This window comes from Balaenoptera borealis (assembly GCF_965194805.1).
Source record: "Balaenoptera borealis genome assembly, chromosome: 2".
NCBI lineage: Eukaryota > Metazoa > Chordata > Mammalia > Artiodactyla > Balaenopteridae > Balaenoptera > Balaenoptera borealis.
In genome coordinates this window covers 117,721,237-117,743,103 of record NC_138867.1, presented here as the reverse complement: position 1 = coordinate 117,743,103, position 21,867 = coordinate 117,721,237, and the positions used below count along the sequence as shown (strand labels likewise).

General features: G+C 40.1%; 1 protein-coding gene and 1 pseudogene across 2 annotated transcripts in view; one reads left to right on the top strand and one right to left on the bottom strand.

The window, feature by feature from the left end:
* CTNNA1 (catenin alpha 1) overlaps window positions 1–21,867 on the bottom strand; it is a 187,870-nt gene that overhangs the window by 28,181 nt on the left and 137,822 nt on the right. The window contains exons 8-10 of the mRNA XM_082382038.1: window positions 20,635–20,715; window positions 19,304–19,456; window positions 6,333–6,425 (exon numbers count right to left, since the gene is read on the bottom strand). Coding sequence (XP_082238164.1) covers window positions 6,333–6,425; window positions 19,304–19,456; window positions 20,635–20,715 — 327 coding nt within the window. The remainder of the gene's footprint in view (window positions 1–6,332; window positions 6,426–19,303; window positions 19,457–20,634; window positions 20,716–21,867) is intronic.
* On the top strand, window positions 1,083–6,326 carry LOC309624219 (importin subunit alpha-1 pseudogene; annotated as a pseudogene). Its single transcript has one exon. The product of its transcript is annotated as an importin subunit alpha-1 pseudogene (transcript).

The window sequence follows — 21,867 nt, the reverse complement described above, 5'->3', positions numbered from 1 at the left end:
ATTTTCTCACGACCTATATAGACCAGGCCTGCCTGGGTTTATGCTTATTTGATGCTTGTCAAGCCTGTTAGCCACAAAAATGATCAGCATTCCCATAGAACAATGGGAGAAACAGCAATATGGAAGATAAATCTAAGGAGGCAGAAGAACCAAGAATTTTATAAGTTCTTTCTCAATTTAGTTAGTGAGAAATACCAAAAAAAAAAAAAAGACAAAGAAATGTAGATAAGCAGCAGCTTCAAATACTTAATTCACCCTTGCTTAAATTTCCAAGAAAGGCCATGCATTATACCAGGCCATATGAATTATCAACTGTCAGAAACCTGCTGTTGGCAGGGTTTTTCTATTTTTCTTTTGACCAGCATCAGATGAGCTGAAAAACTAAAGTCTTTTAAGCAGCTACCATGGACTAAGACTTGAGCACATCCATGAGCAAGATGATGTGGGGGACATGGGGGGAGAGAATCAGGTTCTTTCCCAAAACAGTTAGATTTTTTCCCTGATAAAAGCATGTGAGGCTGGGCTCTCTCCTCAGATGGAGAGAGGTCCCCTTTCTGATGAACAGTGCGATACTGCAGACACAAAACAGAAGGCAATGCAGGGAAAGAGCTGACCTACTTTCTTTCCTACTCATGATAACAGTAAATCACCAAAAAATGTGGGTGCTTTTTTCTCCCCCAAGCAACAAAATAAATCCACTCTCAGGTTACTTTGCCTGAACTCAACTTTAACACTGCAAATATCGGAGTTAAAGTCACTTAACTGCTAAAAAGTCAGTACTTTAGAACAGAATTTCCCATTTCCAAAAATTAATTGCTATTGGGTGAACTGAAAGATGGAGAAGAAAACTCCTCTACAGGTTCCATCTGTCACCTCTCCTCTCCAGAGAGGAACAATAAGGTCTAGGAACCAACTCCAGACTGTGGGTGGAGCCACAGAAAAGCAGCCCCCAGCAGAGGGGCCAGGGCTGCCTGAATGCAGCAGTGTGAATGTGAGACCTGAAAAACAAACCGGAAAAACCCAATACATATTCCATACTGTGGACAGATGCTGACAGTAGCCTCAAATGAAGAAACATACACTTTAGATTTTATTTATTTATTTATTGATTGATTGCTATGTTGGGTCTTCGTTTCTGTGCTAGGGCTTTCTCTAGCTGCGGCAAGTGGGGGCCACTCTTCATCGCGGTGCACGGGCCTCTCACTATCGCGGCCTCTCTTGTTGTGGAGCACAGGCTCCAGATGCGCAGGCTCAGTAATTGTGGCTCACGGGCCTAGTTGCTCCGCGGCATGTGGGATCTTCCCAGACCAGGGCTCGAACCCGTGTCCCCTGCATCAGCAGGCAGATTCTCAACCACTGCGCCACCAGGGAAGCCCCATACACTTTAATATAACAACTTTTTGTCTACATGCTACAGCATATTAAACACCATCTTAAACTGGTGAATTAACTAACTAGCCTAGTCAAGTTGATTAACATGCCTAGGGTTTGTTTATCAAACAAGCCAGTGACCCTGGAAGGAAACACCTCAGGACTAGGACCCCCGGTGCCTGACATCACTGCCCACATCAGGCTGAAGAATAAGGAGAGGGCTCCACTCCTCCTGAGAGGGACAGCCATCAGCTACCTTAAAGGAGAGGTCCTTTGAGCATGAAACACATGGCCAGGGTAGGTGAGATGCAGCTCCCAGAAATCTGGTTTACGCTCCTCAAAGAATTTCAAAACTTTAAATTAGTTCCCAATCCTTTAAAATTGAGAGTTGTCAAAAAAATCTGAATTGCTGACTTCTCTTTAAAAATAATGAAAGAATCTAGCAATAATGGGTTGGAGTGGAGTCACAGTTACCTCATTTAGAAATGGCACATGCTACATAGTTTGTCATTACCATGCCTGCAAATGTCTACTGTATTTGCCATCACTGAACCTGCCCAGCCTTGTTTGTGAGCAAGGGTAGGAAGGGGCCTAGGAGAGAATCTGCGTGAATAATCACACCTAGAGAAACACCTTTTTATCTAGGACATATACCCAATTCCAAGCATGGTCTGGACACTGTCTTGAGGTCTGTTCTAGCAGGAGAAATGAAACTACAAAGGAGAGGGAAAAAAGGTGCTTTCTGAGGGCAACCTAAAACCTGGGCAACATGTCCCAGCCAAACATGACTTATGCACACCATCACTCTCATTAGGATCTACCAGACTCTCCATGTGATTTTTTTTTTCTAGGCTTTAAGATCATTTATATAAATACTCTTAGTAGGTGTGATCAGCGTATGTTAACCATCTGTTTCAGCCAATATGTGAAAGCATTGTCGCTTTTCAAGCATTTCAAAATCAAATGGAGAACCAAAGGCATTAAAAATAAAGCGCTGGCACACCATCCTCGGGCTGACCGTGGTGGACGTTTTGAGGGCAGCCGATCCGCAGCCTGTGTGCCCCGCACCACCTCCTGTGGAAGCTTGAGCTGGCTGTGTAGCTTTCTTCCTTTGTCTCATAACCATGTCCACCAATGAGAATGCTAATTCACCAGCTGCCCGCCTTAACAGATTCAAGAACAAGGGGAAAGACAGTACAGAAATGAGGCGGCGCCGAACAGAAGTTAATGTGGAGCTCAGGAAAGCTAAGAAGGTTGACCAGACGCTGAAAAGGAGAAATGTCAGCTCTTTTCCAGATGCTGCTGCTTCTCCACTGCAGGAAAACCGCAACAACCAGGGCACTGTAAATCGGTCTGTTGATGATACTGTCAAAGGCATAAATAGCAACAACTTGGAAAGCCAGCTCCAAGCTACTCAAGCTGCTAGGAAACTGCTTTCTAGGGAAAAATAGCCCCCCATAGACAGCATAATACGGGCTGGTTTGATTCCAAAATTTGTGTCCTTCTTGAGCAGAATGGATTGTAGTCCCATTCAGTCTGAATCTGCTTGGGCCCTCACTAACATTGCTTCCGGGACATCAGAACAGACCAAGGCTGTGGTAGATGGAGGTGCTATCCCAGCATTCATTTCTCTGTTGGCATCTCCCCACGCTCACATCAGTGAATAAGCTGTATGGGCTCTAGGAAACATTGCAGGTGATAGCTCGGTTTTCCGAGACTTGGTTATCAAGTATGGTGCAGTTGACCCACTGTTGGCACTTTTGGCGGTTCCTGATGTGTCATCTTTAGCATGTGGTTACTTACATAATCTTACCTGGACACTTTCAAATCTTTGTCGCAACAAGAATCGTGCACCCCGCTTAGACTCTGTTGAGCAAATTCTTCCTACTTTAGTTCATCTCCTGCATCACGATGATCCAGAAGTTTTAGCTGATACCTGCTGGGCTATTTCCTACCTTACCAATGGTCCAAATGAATGGATTGAAACGGTTGTGAAAACTGGGGTTGTACCCCAACTTGTGAAGCTTTTAGGAGCTACTGAATTGCCAATCGTGATTCCTGCGCAAAGAGCCATAGGGCATATTGTCACTGGGACAGATGAACAGACTCAGGTTGTAATAGATGCAGGAGCACTTGCCATCTTTCCCAGCCTGCTAACGAACTCCAAAACTAATATTCAGAAGGAAGCTATGTGGACAATGTCAAACATCAGGGCTGGCCACCAGGACCAGATACAACAAGCTGTAAATCATGGATTAGTCCCATTCCTTGTTGGCGTTCTCTCTAAGGCAGACTTAAAGACACAAAAGGAAGCTATATGGGCTGTGACCAACTATACACATGGTGGAACAGTTGAGCAGATGGTATACCTTGTTCATTGTGGCGTAACAGAACCGTTGATGAACCTCCTAACTGCGAAAGACACCAAAATTACTCTAGTTATTCTGGATGCCATTTCAAATATCTTTCACGCTGCTGAGAAACTAGGTGAAACTGAGAAACTTAGTATAATGATTGAAGAATGTGGAGGTTTGGACAAAATTGAAGCTCTACAAAACTATGAAAATGAGCCTGTGTGCAAAGCTTCATTAAACTTGATTGAGACGTATTTCTCTGTGGAGGAAGAGGAAGATCAAAATGTTGTGCCAGAAACTACCTCTGAAGGGTTTACATTCCAAGTTCAGGATGGCACTGCTGGGACCTTCAACTTTTAGATTGTACACCTCAGGCATAAAGTTGTTTGTTGTGTACTATGTTTGGTAGAAGTTTGTCTTACTGTTTCTCTACTAAGAACTCTTTTTACACGTGGTTTGTTATTGTAGCACTTTTTACAAAGAAACTATTCTTTTTTTTAAAATTTTTTTAAAATTTATTATGTATTTATTTATTTATGGCTGTGTTGGTCTTCGTTTCTGTGCGAGGGCTTTCTCTAGTTGCGGCAAGTGGGGGCCACTCTTCATCGCGGTGCGCGGGCCTCTCATTATCGCGGCCTCTCTTGTTGCGGAGCGCAGGCTCAGCAATTGTGGTTCATGGGCCCAGTCGCTCCACGGCATGTGGGATCTTCCCAGACCAGGGCTCGAACCCGTGTCCCCTGCATTGGCAGGCAGATTCTCAACCACTGCGCCACCAGGGAAGCCCAAGAAACTATCCTTGAACAGTTCCAAACTGTACATACTGTATGAAGCTTCTCCTGTCAATGGGTTTCTTATTTCTATGTGCAATTTCGTATCTTGCAGTGTCCTGTAAATAAAGATTAAATTCCACCCTTTTCTTTAAAAAATAAAAAAATAAAAAAGTGCTGATAGGGTAAAATGGCAAGCTTGAGAAAAGAATGCCAAATCTTTAAAATCTACTCTAAATTTATTTCATACAACTTGGTCATCCATGAACTTTCTGTAGGTGATTAAATTCATCGTGCTTATTATCTGTACAGCTACTGACCAGTAGCAGACTTCACGACTGGATTAACGCTGGGGAAATGCTGATTAGATAATGTGGATCCACACTGGCTCATCACACTCATACTCAGATGAAGCAGCTCTCACGGGCAAACTAACCCACATGGTTGAGAATGAGAATAAATGCCCTAGCTAACCTGTGTACCAGTTAGGATCCCAGGTTAATAACCAGGCTTTACTTATTTTGGTCACCTACCTTGAGTGTCAGGAATTATACATATGAAAGAACCAAAGTATTAGTAACGGTATATTTTAAAGTTGGTTGCAGACATAACATAGAAATTTCATTCCTGCGACCTCTATTCTATTACTCCAGTTCCCTTGCTTTATTCCCCTTTATTTGTGGTCAATGCCATCTGACAGGACATTTAGAAAGAGTTTAATGTAAATCTTCAGAGTATGCCCATGACCATTCTCTACCTGGGAAACTGGAGAGGCAACCTCTTCCACCAAAACAGCACTGACACTGCTTAGAAATCCCTGTGAGGGGCAAGGAGTGTCAGGCACACAAACAGGATCAGTTCCCCTCACAGGAGGCAGGCAGCTCATCCAACATTTAACAAAGCAACCATTTTTCTGTGTGCTTCAGAGTCTTTCTAGAGCCCCAGATGCTTAACCTAGCCTGATCACCAGTCTTCCAATATGCCATTATAAATGGAGAAAAGTTCTTAAGCTTTTACTTCAGTAGCTGGCTGAGTTACATTATTAATATCTGTATCATAAGGCTACTTCAGGACATAGCTGAGTAAGGCTTCTAGCTCTTGAATCTCGTTCCCTCTAACAAGATCCAAATACTGGGCATCACAATGGAGTGTGGGTGGGTAGCAGTTATTCTTTCACGCTTCTGGGTAACCATCTGATTCCAGGACTACCACATGTTGCAGATGGCCCTCCCTTAGGGAGGGTGTAGAATGGCCACTGCCTACCCTCCATTTGCCAGCAGTGGAGGACACTATACATTTTTTTTTTTGGCTTCATTGGGTCTTCACTGCTGCGTGTGGGCTTTTCTCTAGTTGCGGTGAGCAGGGGCTACTCTTCGTTGCGGTGCACGGGCTTCTCATTGTGGTGGCTTCTCTTGTTGTGGATCACAGGCTCTAGGCGCACGGACTTCAGTAGTTGTGGCACACAGGCTCAGTTGTGGCTCGCGGGCTCTAGAGTACAGGCTCAGTAGCTCCGCGGCATGTGGGATCTTTCTGGACCAGGGATCGAACCCATGTCCCCTGCATTGGCAGGCAGATTCTTAACCACTGTGCCACCAGGGAAGTCCCGACACTATACATTTTTAATGAAGGGCAAGGAGACAGTAACACATGATGCCTTAAGGAAATATCACTTAAAGTCAAACATAAATTTCTCAAGCTATATGGACTGTGGATCAGCATTCTGTCCTCAAGACTTCTATCTAAAATCCTAAAAACGAAACTAACAAAATAAACCTCATCCCCACTCTAATAACCCAAATCCAATTTGGTGAAACCTTAAACATTGCTGGTTGTACTTTACCTGAGGACAGAGGGCTTCTAGCTGGCTTGCAGACATTCGAACAAGCTTTACACCTTCTTCATTGTTTGAGATGGAACAGGCCAAGTTGGCAACCTAGAAGAAAAGATAAAAAAGACCTTTGAAGATTTTTCTCTTTTAACTGCAAAGAAAAACAAATGTACACCTACCCCATCCCTGACCTTTACAGAACAAATGACAAAAGCACCAAAGGTGTTTTACTTCTCACAGGTTGATTACCTGCTTATGAGGACAAATTTTTTAGCTCTGTGCTAAGGAAATTAAACTCATAACACAGGTCACACTGTAAGCTGGTGGCAGAACCCTGAAAGAACCTAGGGCTTGTAACTCACCGGCTTTACATGGGCTCTAACCTGCCTGAACAGTAACTTTAGAAAGAGGGTCTCCTGGTGTGAGACGTGACAAAAACTAAGGAACCAAGGGCACCAAAGAATCATTGGTACCCTCAAATAAAAATGTACTTTGCAGCTGTTCTTGAAGGAAGGAAATCGAAATTCTAAGCTGCTGTTCTCATTTGACAGGTGAATGGACGCTTACTTTAAGCCAAGATGAGTTTTATTTGAATGCAAGGCTATTTTTCAAATTAAAAAAACAGCATTAACACATCAAGATGGACCCAAGGCCATCCTCATCAGAAATGGAAGAAGAAACAGAGATGATATCCCATAGTTAAGAGCAAAACTGTCTTTTAACTGGTTTCTCAAAAGCACTGACAGCTGGACTGTTTCCTGAATGACGCTATTTCATTTGAACTAAAATCTTTACCTTGCCATCCAACTACCTCAATGACACTACTCATGTAGCCAGAAACAGTCCTTCCAAGTTGTATCATACTTCTGCTGAAGCTCTGGCTGTGCTGAGAATGTTGTTCTGTAGCGGCTGCTAGGGCTGTGATCACTTACCAGTGTTTCTCAATAAACAGGCTTGCCAATTCCGTTAGCAATACCGAGGACCAACTGAATACACAGTGCTGAGACATATCTTACCCCAGGTGCAAACTGAGTTATGAATGATAGAGGCATAGGCAGTTGAATATCAGAGGCACTTTCTGAGAATTTAAAATGCCAGAGTAAACAAGGGCAATGGCAATAACCTTTGATTTTCACTCCTCCACCCAAGTTAAGCACATAAAGGCACAAAAAAAATTATATACCATTACTGTTGTTCGCAGTGTTACAGTTAGGGATTATCAGCTTTCTGTAAGACTGCGAACTATCACAATCCTGCAATGCCTAATCACAAGGAGAAACAAAAGAACTAACATGCAACTTAAACATAAAAATGTACGGAAAAAGAAAATTAAGTCAGATCTTTAATGGGTAGGGGCCTTCAAAATCACACAAAAGAAGTAAGATTTATACTCCCTGAACGTTACAGTTCCACTTTCCAGTGTCAACTGGACCTGAGCAAAGAGGCACTTCTATTCATGATGACAGTCTATAGAGATGATTGTTGATTTCTATTTGTTTCCTTTAAAAGTGCTACAAAATATGACCTAAGCTAAATTCTGTAGAACATAAAACTTTTACAAACATTATCCCTCAAATGTACATTTTATGGTGCTCTACTGAAGGAGTAAGCTTAAATTAGATGTGTTTATGAAGCCACAGCTTCTATTGCTTCACTGTCTTTTAACAAGGCATTTTGAAACCAAATATAAAATTTGAGGTTGATGACTGAATTAGCAACTTGGGACTAACAAAGATCCCTAGTCCCACCCCATGCCCACCATTTTCGGAGGCCAGTCAAATGTTAGATTCAGGAAGGTCTGTCACTGTTTCTGCCTTCCACTCTCTAGCCACTACTAGTACAATTTTATATTCTCCCAATTTTATGAATCTGTAAAACTCAGAAAAAAATAATTAAATTAAGAAGCAAAGGATTACAATAAGTATTATCTACTACAGATCAGACACACGAGATGGTGTGTGGCGAAAGGCTGAAATGGCTGACTTCTGTACACCATCTTTCCTGTTTCCTGATACAAATCCTAACAAGACTTAGGAAGACTTCTTCTTTATTTTAAAAACATTACTTTAATGTTCTCTAAGAGTACACTGCCTGTTTCAGGAGGCCACCCCGCCTGCCCTGGGAGGAGGAAGCGGGCGCCTGTCACTGACAGTCTTCTCCAGATGAATGAGCTTCAATTCACCCTCCAGGGAAAGCGCCACTCACTTCTAACGATGACAAATGTGCAAATGCAACATCTCGACCACAGCTCTCTGAGAAGCTAACCTCATATACTAGTGCCAGGCTTGACTGCCGTGAAAGCTGGGAATGAGGGAAGGGGCTTCCTAAATACCTCTTTGTGGGGCTCGAGAAATCTGTGATAGCAGCTAAGTAGACTGAAGAAGTTTCTGAAGTTTGAATCAAAAATACTCAGAGCAGCTAACTTCCAGAGAACCTAGCAGAGCTGAGACTTTGAAGAGTGATGAGCAACATCTCTAATTTGCTCTGGGAATAAATTTTTATATCTTTGCTACCACAGTAATTTGTGTATTAACAATTTAAACATCTTAGATTCCCGCTAATCTAAGAGGTGGGCTAAGATTGACACTATGACTACCAGCTTTGGAATCATGCGCCCTCTTTTGCACTACTTCTGCCTATCCCATTTAAGTTTGGACCCTGTAGAAGAACACAACATTTCAGAAAACTTTCAACTCCCTGATTTAAAAAAACCAAAAAACAGCCCTGGGCTTTAGCTGGTTTTAGGAGTAGCCCAGTAATAATCTGTGCTGTGCAGGAAAAAATTGTCACAGCCAGGCTGTGTCAAATCAACAAATATGACATCTGTACATGACAGGAAAGACAACTTTTCAGACATTTAGGAAAGCTCTAGAATTTCTTTAAGTAAAATGTATGAAACAAGGTTATAAGGGGGAAAAATATACCATTATGACAAATTTTCCTCTGTTATACATGTGTTGATGACTTTAAATAAATTTAAAATTTGTTTAAGTCACACATTTTAAGTTGTTTCCCACTGCCCCTTACCCTGGAACCTTTGCAGGAAGACAAGAAGAGATTTGTTTTTGTTCTTGGTAATAAATTAATGACCTACTCTCATAGTAGCCTATACCTGTTGTGGAGGTGAAACAAGTGACAAGAATTGTGGAACAGGGAGCTTTTAAGTCTAAGTAGTGACACCACGACCTGAGTAGCATGCTGTAAAGTTGAAGCTCAAAATCTACATCACTTGCCATGTGATCTTGGGTCAAGCTACCACCTGAGTTTTCTTCTTTACAATGGTTAAGCTCTCTGTACTCTCAAAAAATCCAAATAATAAATCAACTTTTCCAAACTTGTCATATATGAAGAGAGAAGTCCCAAATGCACATCATATAAATTTCAGAACCACTCAAGAAATTTCTAACAATTACTTCCAAACCCACAGAAGAAATGATGATGGAACAGAGGTCAAGCTTCCAACTTTCCAATTTCCAGGGACGGGTGTTGGCTATCTTATTAGGAGGAACAAGATAGCTAACCAAAAAGTGAAGCACACATGGGTGATAGAAAACTTCCAAACTGGACTGTGATGATGACTGCATAGTTCTGTAAACTTAGTAAAAACCATTGAATTGTACACTTAAAATGGGTGAGTTTTATGGTATATAAATTATACCTCAATCATGCCGTTAAAAAAAAAAATGTAGGGCAAGCAGGTGAGTAATTAAGGGAAATTAGCAGAGGCTAGAAATGAGAAAGCAGAAATTCAGAGAGGTAAGCAAGCACTGAAAACTGTTTATGAAGAGGAGTAGTATGTGTGCCATTCTGTGGTCAGAACTTGGGTTTTTAATGGGTCTCATAAGGTAGATGCCTTAGATGAGAGAATCTGCACAGAGCTGGGACAGCCAAAAGGCAACATCCTAAGTGAAAGAGTGAATTAAGAGAAAAGTCAACATGAAGAGCAAAACAGTAGGATACTTGCCAGTGTAAGCCCTAATCACTCCCTCAAGGAGGAGAAAAAAAAAAGGTCTCTCCTGTAAATTCTAACCAAAGGCTGGCCCTCCTCAGGGGTTTAGGTATAGAAATTATATTATTTATCTGGCCCCCAAAACTTTTAGGTTTAGGAGGTCATGTATTAGTAGTCTCCGTAAGCAACTGGCAGAAGTAAATATAAATGGAAATTTTCTCTGATGGAAGGTAATCTAAACCCAGGCCTCAAAGAATTCCCAAATACGAAATACTAGGAATGTGAACCCACAATAAAAAATACAGGAAGTACATAAGGAAATAAGGCATCTTGAGCAAAAGGAAGCAAAAGAACTGTGTAATCAGATCCATGACTTGCAGATACTTAAATGATCAAAAGTGGAGTATTAAGAAATATGTTTTTTTACATTAACAGAGATAACAGAAAGTATACAAAGTATAGAAAAGGAAAAACACACTCAAAAATAACTAGGCAGATTTGAGAAGGATCAAAATAGAACTTTAAGAGAAAAGTAATAATGTCTACCATTTCTAGAAATTTAAAATAATATCGACTAGACACTGCTGAAAAGAGAATTACTAACCTGGAAAGTCAAACTGAAGAAATTATTCAGGAAAACCAAGACATTTTCATGACATGGAAACCATAAAAGGAATTAAGAGACATGAAAGATAAATTGAGGTCTATTATTCAACTATGAGGATTTCAGAAGGGAAGACAGGGAGAATGCAAAAGAGGCAATACTGAAATAGGTAACAGCTGAAAATTTTCAGCATGGATGAAACAACTTTCAGATCTGGGAAGATAAATTCTAAGCAGAGTAAATAAAAGGAAATCTACACCCTGAAACACTGAAGTGAAGCTTTAGAACAAAGATGATTTTAAAAACAGCCAGAAAGTAAATACAAATTATCTACAAAGAAAGCTCAGTGAGACTGACTGCTGATTTCTCAGCAGCAACAATGGAAGCCAGAGATAGGGTAACAATATTTTCAAATCCCTGAAGGGAGGAGTTGGGGGGGGGAATCATCCTAGGACTATACATCCAAGAAAGTTATTTTTTCAAGAATTAAGCCAAAATAAAGACACGAAGACAAAACAAAGCCAAAATCAATCTCAGAGCATTTACTCCAGACAGATCTTTCCTGCCTCAACTAAAGGTGTTTAATAAAGATGCTTCAGGAAAAAAGGAAGCAATCCCAGAAGGAAGGTTTAATATGCAAGAAGAAATGGAAGCAATGAAAATATGGTATCAGGTAAATTTTATGTAAAAGTTGAAATAAGTGAATAAAGCAATACCAACAGTGTCTAACTCATGGGGCTAAAAATTAAGAGAACCAAAATACTGTACAACAATAATATCTAAGTTAGAGAATAACTAAAGTCAAGGCATTCTAAGATTCTCATATTGTTTCAGAAGGAGGAAAAGATACTACTTAACCTCAACCTCTGAATTAAACATGCATGCTTAAAATATCCAGAGTTGCTACAAATAAAATGGAGTGTATGATTTCCAAATGAGAAGGGGGGGTGGGGAATAGAAGGAAGTGGGAGGACTCAATCAATCCAAAAGAGGGAAGGAGAGTTAGAAATAGAGGAGGAGGAATGGAAGCAGTGGGTTAAGAAGGGGAAAGAGAGAACAAAAATGCAATGGTAAGAATGAATCCACATGTTATAATGATAATAAATGTGTGTGTACAAAACTCCCTAATTAACAGGAAAAAAAACCCTGCTAACCTGAATAACAATAACTAAACATATGCTCTTTACAGGATACATTTAAAACACAAAGAAACAGGAAGGTTGAATATTATTTTAAAAAAGAAAGAAAGCTACACTGGGATGATCAGGAGGAAGCACTGGACTCACAGACTCACAGTCCTCAGTTCTCCTAATATTGTTACTGGGAGGCTGAAGGCCACATGCTGGGTTAGCTCCTCATCACAGCTCTTTGGAACTCAACTCAGCGTCAACTGAATGTTATGACCTTGCCATTTTAGAGGGAATTTACAAGAAAAAAAAATCATGTGGACTCTGTCACTACATTTATTATTAAAATGTTGAGGACCCTATGTATTAAATCATTCACTGCCCCTTATGTAAAAGTCCCAAGTAAGGAATTTTTTTAACATTTTACGATAGGCTTATTTCCCATGAAAAAATGGGCATACTTCTTCCATTCTAAAGACAAGAATACACAACTGATTGTGTGTCTTCCTTTCCTCCATGCTACCAGGAAGTGCAGTGCCACAACCAAACTCAAGCATGGCAATTATAGCTCGTAATTGTGTATTATTTCTCTCCTACATCCTGATTTTCTACATCTACCTTATTTTATCTTACATGTTTTTGTTCAAAATAAGCCATGCCAAATCTAATTTTAGGAAGAGGCAGGATATAAGTATCTCTAGTAACAGGATTAGAAATTGTGAATTTACTAAAACATCATAAACTATTTTAAACAGCTTGGCTATTTGATATTTTTAAAAAGGCTTTCATGTGTAGATAACCACCCAGGTGATATTGTCATCACTTCCATTTACATATTATACTGATCACTTAAAAAGTTCCCTATTTCTGTCTAGTCTCCTGAATAATCTGTCAATAAAGCTAGGAAGGGTGCCTGTCTAAAACACTAGTCCATCAGCTCTACTGGTGAGGCAATAGGAGGGCCTACACTCTTTTCTGAAGCAGGCCAGAGTTGGGCAGAGTGCTTCCTTAATTGTTCCTGCCAACACTCCAAGAGAAAAGAATCTCAATGCTCCTTGAGAACAAGATACATCCATCGCCTTCACCTGACCATCCCAAAATTTGACTAGGTGGTTAAGTTCAGCCAAAAACGCTTGGTGTTAAGGTGTTAAAATAGTACAGGGAAGACACTTTGGTCTTACACAACCCCATGCATGGGAAATTACACACCCTTGAAAATGTGAGAAAACCAAGCTCAATATGCTCAGGAAATTCTTCTTGATTCCAAGGTCAGCATTCTTCCCGAAGAATACCCAACTGCTTTCATGCAAACATCCTACAGTCCTGGAAAACTGAAGCTTCATTTGATGTGCCATTTGCAAGAACTTCAACCTACAGTATTGTACAGAGGTACTGAGAAAATATCCAAGATGTCACAGGCAGATCGTATAAGGTCAGTGTTTAATTCAAATGCCCCTTACAGAGGTTTCTTCAAGGTCACTTTACTGCATATTATAAGCACAACACAGAATAAACGTTATAATGCAGATCATTCAATTTGCAGTTAAAATACGCATTTCAAGCCAATAAAGCCACACCCTATGAAGTCCTGGATAATGGGAAATACTTGGTCCTGGGGTGGTGGTGGTGGGGGCATAGCAAGTAATGATAATCCAGCTCAAAATCATACCAGTTACATTTACTTTTTGGTTCTTAATTCACAAGACAATGAACAAAATACTATCTTATTGTACAGTGTCTCGGGCTGAGGGAAAAGGGATACTAAATGATAGACAGTTTTTACAGGCAAGATTTCATGAATTGTATTTTTCCTATTTCACTTTCAATTCATGAAATTGAAAAAGGAACCAGAAGACAGCAAAATTAAAAAGGGAAAACTGATTGCTCTTTAGCTATTAAGCTACTCACAGCAAAGGAGGTAGGCAAAGAATGAAGCAATTAAAAAGGACACATGGGTGTTGCATTATTGACAAAAAGGTTAATATTTCTGACAGAAAATAAATTTTTCACCTCAATACACTAAACTGACAAGCAACATAAAGAAATCATTAACTTGATATGGGAGAAAGAGTCAAGTATAAAAGGTGTTATCGTTACCTTGAAGCATGGCCATGCCCTTTCATAAACATGAAAGAAAAGCCCTCAGTGCTATATTCCAGAACAGAAGAAAATGGTGAACAGAAGGGCCACCAGCTCATCAATACTGACCCTCAGCTCCTGCTCCCCTACTCACTGGCCTTGAGACGCACAACCTCTATGTACCCTTCACATAAGAAAAGGGGATTCAATACCATGTGGGAGGTAATAGATCCCACTGACAACTGTAGTGTGAGGCAGTCAGAGGTCCTAGTCAGACCCTGAGAAAATAAGAGCAGCCACACAGCAAACACTCTGTTATTTGCTTTCCCAAGTAAAATCACAGTCATTTAATAAGGATCCAACAGGCAGCAGGCACCACACAGCCTTCCAAACGCTATGCCAACACAGAGGGGCTGGAGAAATTCACTTCTGCTCATAAAACCTCACGAGTCAGTATGTGGTTTTTATTCTTCAAGCTAATCTTGTATTTCCATAATGTGGTATACAGAGAAGGTACCATAAGATTCCCATTTCTCTGCGGATGCTATCCCTAATACTACTCAGAAACTATTAATACATTTGAAGCAACTTTACATGACAACCCAAATTAGAGCATAACCTTTTTACACTGTTTTATTTGGCCGGGGTGGGCAGGGACAGAGATCAAGACAAAAATTAAGGAATTTGTAACTGGCTGAACGGCTAACTATATACAAAGAACTGTACAATCAACACAATGATTTCTAGTGGCAAGCTGAAAGAAAGGTTCTATCCTATGGGTTGTCTTAGACAGTATTTTATAAACATATTAGATAAAAGGAGAAAAGACATGCTTATTTTTTAAAAAAGAAAGAAATGATACAAGTGTGGAAGGGGCTGTCAATAATATGAAGAGCAATGCCAGCAATAGTCCTGACAGGACAGAACACTAGACTGAATCTAAGAAGTTTATACTGGATGAGTGTCAAAACAGAGAGAGCCAAACAACCAACTGCACCCACACAGACCAGGATGGAGAAGATGGAATTGAGCAGCAGCACCTCTGGAAGCAAAATCCTGGAGCTGATTGACTGTGAGGTCACTGCCCAAAAGCCAATGGAAGCTTTGGCTGCTCTATCTCCATCCGCCCGCTCTTGCAGCAGGTGTTCAATAAGGACTGGCACTTAAGTGGCGAGCATTCGGAGAAGAGGCAAAATGAAGAGAGCCTCTCAAAGGCCTGAAGAAATCAGCTAGACTAGTGCTGTCCAACAGGAATACAATGTGAGCCACATTAAGAGGTGAGATTAGAAAAAATAATATTTAATCTCAAGATAATATATTTCAACATGTAATCAATAAAAAAGATAATGAAATCTTTTACATTCTTTTTCCATGCCACATCTTTGAAATCAGGTGTCTATTTTCACCTATAGCTCCTCTCAATTCATTTGTGTGCAGCAGTAAAAAGATGGACAGGGAGTGTTCCAGAGAAGGAGACTGTGGCTCCCCTTTCCTAACAACCAGAGAATCCACCAGTGGAAGGTGCTGCCTCTGGAAGGAGGGAGTTTCCCACTACAGAATGAGTCTAAGAAAGGTAAGTGTCAATACACGGATATTAAACAGAAGCGGGTTTATACACCAGAGGGAGAACCAATGATTCTATGAGAAAGAACCATTCACCTCGGAGAGAAGAGATGGACTCAATCAGAAAACTGGGCTCCTAACGGGTGAACCTCCAGGGAAAAGTAAAACCAAACAATGCAAGGAACACCAGATAAAACAAGTGGTAAATCACTGGGTAAATGGCCACAAACAGGATCTACATAAAGCTGTAGGAAACAAACCTGCCCTGTCTTACCTCTTCCATGTGGTGTTCATGGCTGGGTAGCAAGCTACACGAAAACCATGCCCTCCACATTCCTGCAAGATGGGGAGGTGTTGTATAATAAAAAAATGTCTGGTCTTTGCACTGTATTCCTGGGAGGAAACTTCTAAATCCTTGAGAGATTTCAGGAGTGACAGGAGTGTCTTTCTTATTCATCATTTATGCTAACGAGGTAACTCCAGGTGAGCCCCTATATATGTTAGACTAATGAGATGACTGAGGATGGGGAGACCACCATGCCAACCATGTGATTAGAGGATGGGGGCTTTCAGGAAAAACCAAGGTCCACGGAAGGAAGGGATTCTATCAGTCATACCTACGTAATGAAATCTCAGTAAAAACTCTGGATGCTGAAACTCAGTGGAGCTTCCTGGCTGAACCATCAATGTGCCAGGAGAGTGACATACCCTGATCCACGGGGAGAGGACAGGAAACTCTGTCTTTGAGACCTTCCCACACTTTACCCTATGTGTCTCTTCATTTGGATGGACCTGATTTGTATCCTTTACAATAAAATGCAGTCATAAGGATAGCACTCTCCTGAATTCTATGAGTTGTCCTGTCAAATTACTGAACCTGAAGTGGGCCATGGAAACCCTCCAAATTTGTAGCTAGTTGATCAGAAGAGCAGGTGGACTGGGGACCCTCAAACTTGCAGCTGGCATTTGAAATGAGGGCAGTCTTGTGAAGAAGGGATGAGAGGTCATGGGAACCCTTGAATTTGTAGACAGTTGGGTCAGAAGTACACGTGGGCTGGGGACTCCCCTAACTTGCAGTTGGCATCTATAGTGAGGGCAATCTTACTGGAAATTATGCCCTTTACCTGTGGAGTCTGTGCTAATTCCAGGTGGTTAGTGATAGAATTGTATTTCAATATTTTAGGAGGACAAACATATCTGGCAGAATTCTCAGTGGCTGCAGAATCTGAGCCCTTCCTTTCCTGCCAGAGGCCTATCACCACCAGCCCTTCCCATCTTTCACATAGCACCCTTACTCCCCCTAAACCCCAGGAAAAATGGCAAATGGCCCCTAAAACCGAAGTTGGCCTGCAGAAATTTACTCCACTTAAGAGGGGGAACTAATAAAAAGAAAGGAAGATGTCAGGAGATTAACAAAATAATCACAATAAAGTATTTTACCTTTGCTTAAAACAAGTCTCTCACTAATTCAGTGTTTCATTATAATACAAAAGTACTAATGTGGGGAGGAGAAGGCTTGTCATTGAAGAATGAAGTTCTGCCTTGAATCAGGAATTTGAGGCTTCTATAACAAACACTTTAAAAATTCATTTCCTTTCCATGCACACATGCAATTATATACCCTAGGATCTCTATTACCATAAATGTAATTTAAATGTTTGCAGAATGATACTACAAGGCCTTTGGTTATGCCTCAAGCAATGAAAAGCCATGTGTCATTTAATACACATATATTATGTGTGTGGGATGATGGGGGTGGAGGGCATGGAGAGGGGAGAGAGGTGAGAAAGGAGTCAGAAGTGAGTTGTGACAGGGACTATCAAAATCTAAACATTAAGGGGCCCTTGGTTAGTTCAGAATGAAATAAAAAGTATAAGCATGGACAAAGTTCCTGGAGCAAGGTCTCCAAACCCACCAGGTCCATCTAGTGCTTCTTACTGGGCATAAGGCTGTCCACTACGCCAGTAGGCTTGAGTGGCACAGCCCTCATTGTGGGAGGAATGCAAGTTACTTAACCTCTCTAAGCCTGTTTCCTTACCTGAGAATGTGGAAGGTACATTGTATTTGCATATACATGGTACACAGCAGGTGCTCAACAAGTGTCAGTTCTGTTGGATGGAGAGGCTGAGGACTGTATGGCAGGTCCTTATAAAGAGCCCTCCAGCTGTAGAACAGAAAAGGGCTGCCCTGTGAGGTTCAGCCTGCCATACTCTTTCAGATGCCCTTTCCCATGCCATTACTGCTACCTGTTACCCAAGGCCATGGGCTGGCAGTGTTCTTGCTTCCTGCCTCACAGGCACGCTTTCTAAGATGTAGGTTACTTACAGGAGGTTGGCTTCCTGAAGACAATCTTTGTGAAGACAATCTTTGTACATTTGGAGGTTACACCTCATGCAGTCATATGACTACTGTGAAAAGATTATGCTTAATGGATACACAAAATGCAAGTCTTCTACCAAATGCCAGAATCAGTGACTTGAATAGCAGACTGACCTACGTATTCTGCACATAATTAATTCAGATGACAGTAACGATTAATGTTCAAAGAAAACTAGATTTAAAATTAGTAACACATTTAATGTGATAACTGATGTTTTCCTTAGAATATTTTTATGGTACTAACCTGGCCTAATGTCACTATAAATCCAAATGTACAAGAAACACATTATACATAAAAGGCCCATTTTCTGTTCTTACATAATGACCAACTTACCAAATGGTCTACGGAATATCTCTTCCAAATACTAGATGTTTTACATTAGGGTTACAAAATTAAATAAGTTGGGTATATGCTTACAGTGTGTCAAATTTTTGAAATAAAGTAATAATGAAATCAATTAAACAGTAACATAATTTCAGTAATCAAAAGGTAGGAGGCAAGCCTAACTTACCTGGAAATTAAATAGCAACTCACTCTTTCTTCTTGTCGCCAAAAAAACCAACCACTAACATACAGATGTCTACTGTTCAAACATATCTAATTAGCAGCACATTAGGGCTCAGTTTCTTCAATTTTTTTTTTTTTGGCTGTGCCATGTGACCTGGCTTGTGGGACCTTAGTTCCCCAACCAGGGATTGAACCTGCGCCCTCGGCAGTGAAAGCGCAGAGTCTTAACCACTGGACCACCTGGGAATTCCCAATTTCTACAATTTTAAAACAAGATGATGGAGCTGAGTCTGTGTCTCAGGCAAAGGGTTAAGCACTTGACATATATCATCTCTTTGAGATCTCAAAATAATCCCTAGATAGGCATGATTAGTATCTTCATTTTACAGTAAGAAATGGGAATTCAGAGGGGTTCAGTAATTTGCCAGGATGCAAGCCCAGGCAGTATGACTCCTAAGCTCCAGCTTCTAGCCACTACTTTCTACAGTGTCTTCTGAGTTTAAGCATGTCATGATCTATCTTTATTCGCATTAACACTAAGTGGAGATGTTAAGTTTCCAGGATAAAGACTACCTATATTTAATTATGTATATAATTAATGTAAACTGACCAAAATGGTAGTTTTGGATAGACGTTAATAATGAAAGACTTTCATCTTACACATATTGTACATTAGATGAGCCCCTAAATTTTTCTGCTGATTAAATACTGTGGTTAAAAATCACCACAGTCCACCAAGTTACACATAATTAATAAAACTGCTAATACACTTACCTCAATTAATTTGTTGGCATGTTCACGGAAAACTTGGGCATATTCTTTAACTTCTTTCTCATTTCCATTCTTTGCAGCTTCAATCAATACTAAAAGTGGAACGTTGGTTTCCAGAAATGAATCTGAAACATGGTCCATGACAGCTTTGCGGAGCTAATAATTAAATTGTAAAAATTTGATTTTATTTCTACCAAGAAGCTAGATTGCTTTTTTCCTCTGGCACTTTTAAATCTAATAGAAGCTCATGACAGTTTGGCTGCACTTATATGAGGACCCCTCATGTAAGCCATGCAGTTATATAATCTGCAACACAGGAAACACAATTGTGGAGATAACAGCTTATACTACAGTTATAGCATTTCAGCAACAGAATCTCAGTTTTCAAAATAAAATCCTTTTTTTCTTGGGAATTACAAAACTAAAGCTTGTATCTTAAAGGAATAATAAAAAACTGAACAGAAAACAGCTCTAGATTCAATTGGCACATAGCCTTGAAATATATATATAATCAGCCTGATTGGCTAAATAAAACTGAGAAGGGAGAAAAAAAGCACTTTCTGGTTTATCTGAACAGGGTGAGCACACTATGAACCTTAAAATTGAAAGGTTATCTTTATAACCATTTGTGATACTACTTTACCAAAAGGAAGATGTATAGATACAGTCCATCTTTAATTCTGCTTTATATCAGACATGAACAATAAAATGTTTCTCCACTAAGTCAGGAGATTGTTTGTATTACTATTACAACTTCTTTTTAAGTCTTAATACACTGTTTTACAAATTCAATCCAACTTTTTCTTAAAGACTAAATCTCAATTTAATTCTAAAATGTTAATGGGATTATTTAACATTAAGTGAAGAGAAAGACCCTCTGTACTTACTAACTCAGAAAACTGACGGCCCCAAATACCTCTATATCCACCATATTTGTACTAGAAACACATTTCCATCAAGGATCAAAATCAGAATGGGGCAAGTCAAATAAATAACTTCAATTTCTGTCTCTATTGTTTGTAAGTTAACATCACAAGATCCTTCAGGGTATTTTCACAGATCCCCAAGTCATTTTAAATTGATTTTCTTACCTAAACATCCTTTTCACACTAGAGCTAATTTATTCAGTCCATTCCAGCGGGACTGCATTATTCCAGGTCCCCAAGAGATTTTATTAGCCATTTAGAAGCTTATTAGCAAAAAACAAAGTCAGTTTTCTATGAAAATTCATCCGTTAACTCAAGAAAGAATATGTGCCCAGTATTTGTTGGGATTTTAACCAAAACAACAAAATTGAGAACTTGGGAAAGCAATCAACACTTCTTCCAGCTTACCTGCCTACGCAAGTCCCTGGTCTTCTTGGTCATTTTATCTATTGCAGAATTGAGTGCATCACTTCTTTCTTTACGTCCAGCCTGGAAAACAAGGAAAGAGATGCACATTGCAGTAATTTACAAGGAAATGTAATGATAGTCAATAACTAAGCTCAGATCAACATGGAAAAATCAATTTTTTTAGCCCCAAGTTGGGACATACAGGTGGTTGGGGAGAGCACCATGTGGCTTTGTTCATAAAAACCTAATTTTACAACTCTTAGGGGCTCCATATTATTTCATGATGGAAATTGAGGGAGTTCTGCCAAAATAAGAGAAGCCAAGAGGTGAGACTTTTGCTTAAAGTTCTGCTTGAAAAATTAAATTTATACTTTAATTCAAGGTTCAGCATACAACTGTTGGTGGGAATGTAAACTGATACAGCCACTATGGAGGACAGTATGGAGGTTCCTTAAAAAACTACAGATAGAACTACCATATGACCCAGCAACCCCACTACTGGGTATACACCCTGAGAAAACCATAATTCAAAAAGAGTCATGTACCACAATGTTCATTGCAGCTCTATTTACAATAGCCAGGACATGGAAGCAACCTAAGTGTCCATCGACAGATGAACGGATAAAGAAGATGTGGCACATATATACAATGGAATATTACTCAGCCATAAAAAGAAACGAAATTGAGTTATTTGTAGTGAGGTGGATGGACCTAGAGTCTGTCATATAGAGTGAAGTAAGTCAGAAAGAGAAAAACAAATACCGTATGCTAACACATATACATGGAATCTAAAGGAAAAAAAAAATGGTTATGAAGAACCTATGGGCAGTACAGGAATAAAGAAGCAGATGTAGAGAATGGACTTGAGGACACGGCGTGGGGGGAAGGGTAAGCTGGGACGAAGTGAGAGAGTGGCATGGACTAATATATATACTACCAAATGTAAAATAGATAGCTAGTGGGAAGCAGCTGCATAGCACAGGAAGACCAGCTTGGTGGCTTTGTGACCACCTAGAGGGGTGGGATAGGGAGGGTGGGAGGGAGACGCAAGAGGGAGGAGATACAGGGATATATGTGTATGTATAGCTGACTCACTTTGTTATAAAGCAGAAACTTACACACCATTGTAAAGCAATTATACTCCAATAAAGATGTTAAAAAAAAAAAAAAAAGGTTCAGCATACAACAATTTCATTAATGAACCAGCTCTCCAAGAACTGCAAGCAAGAACAG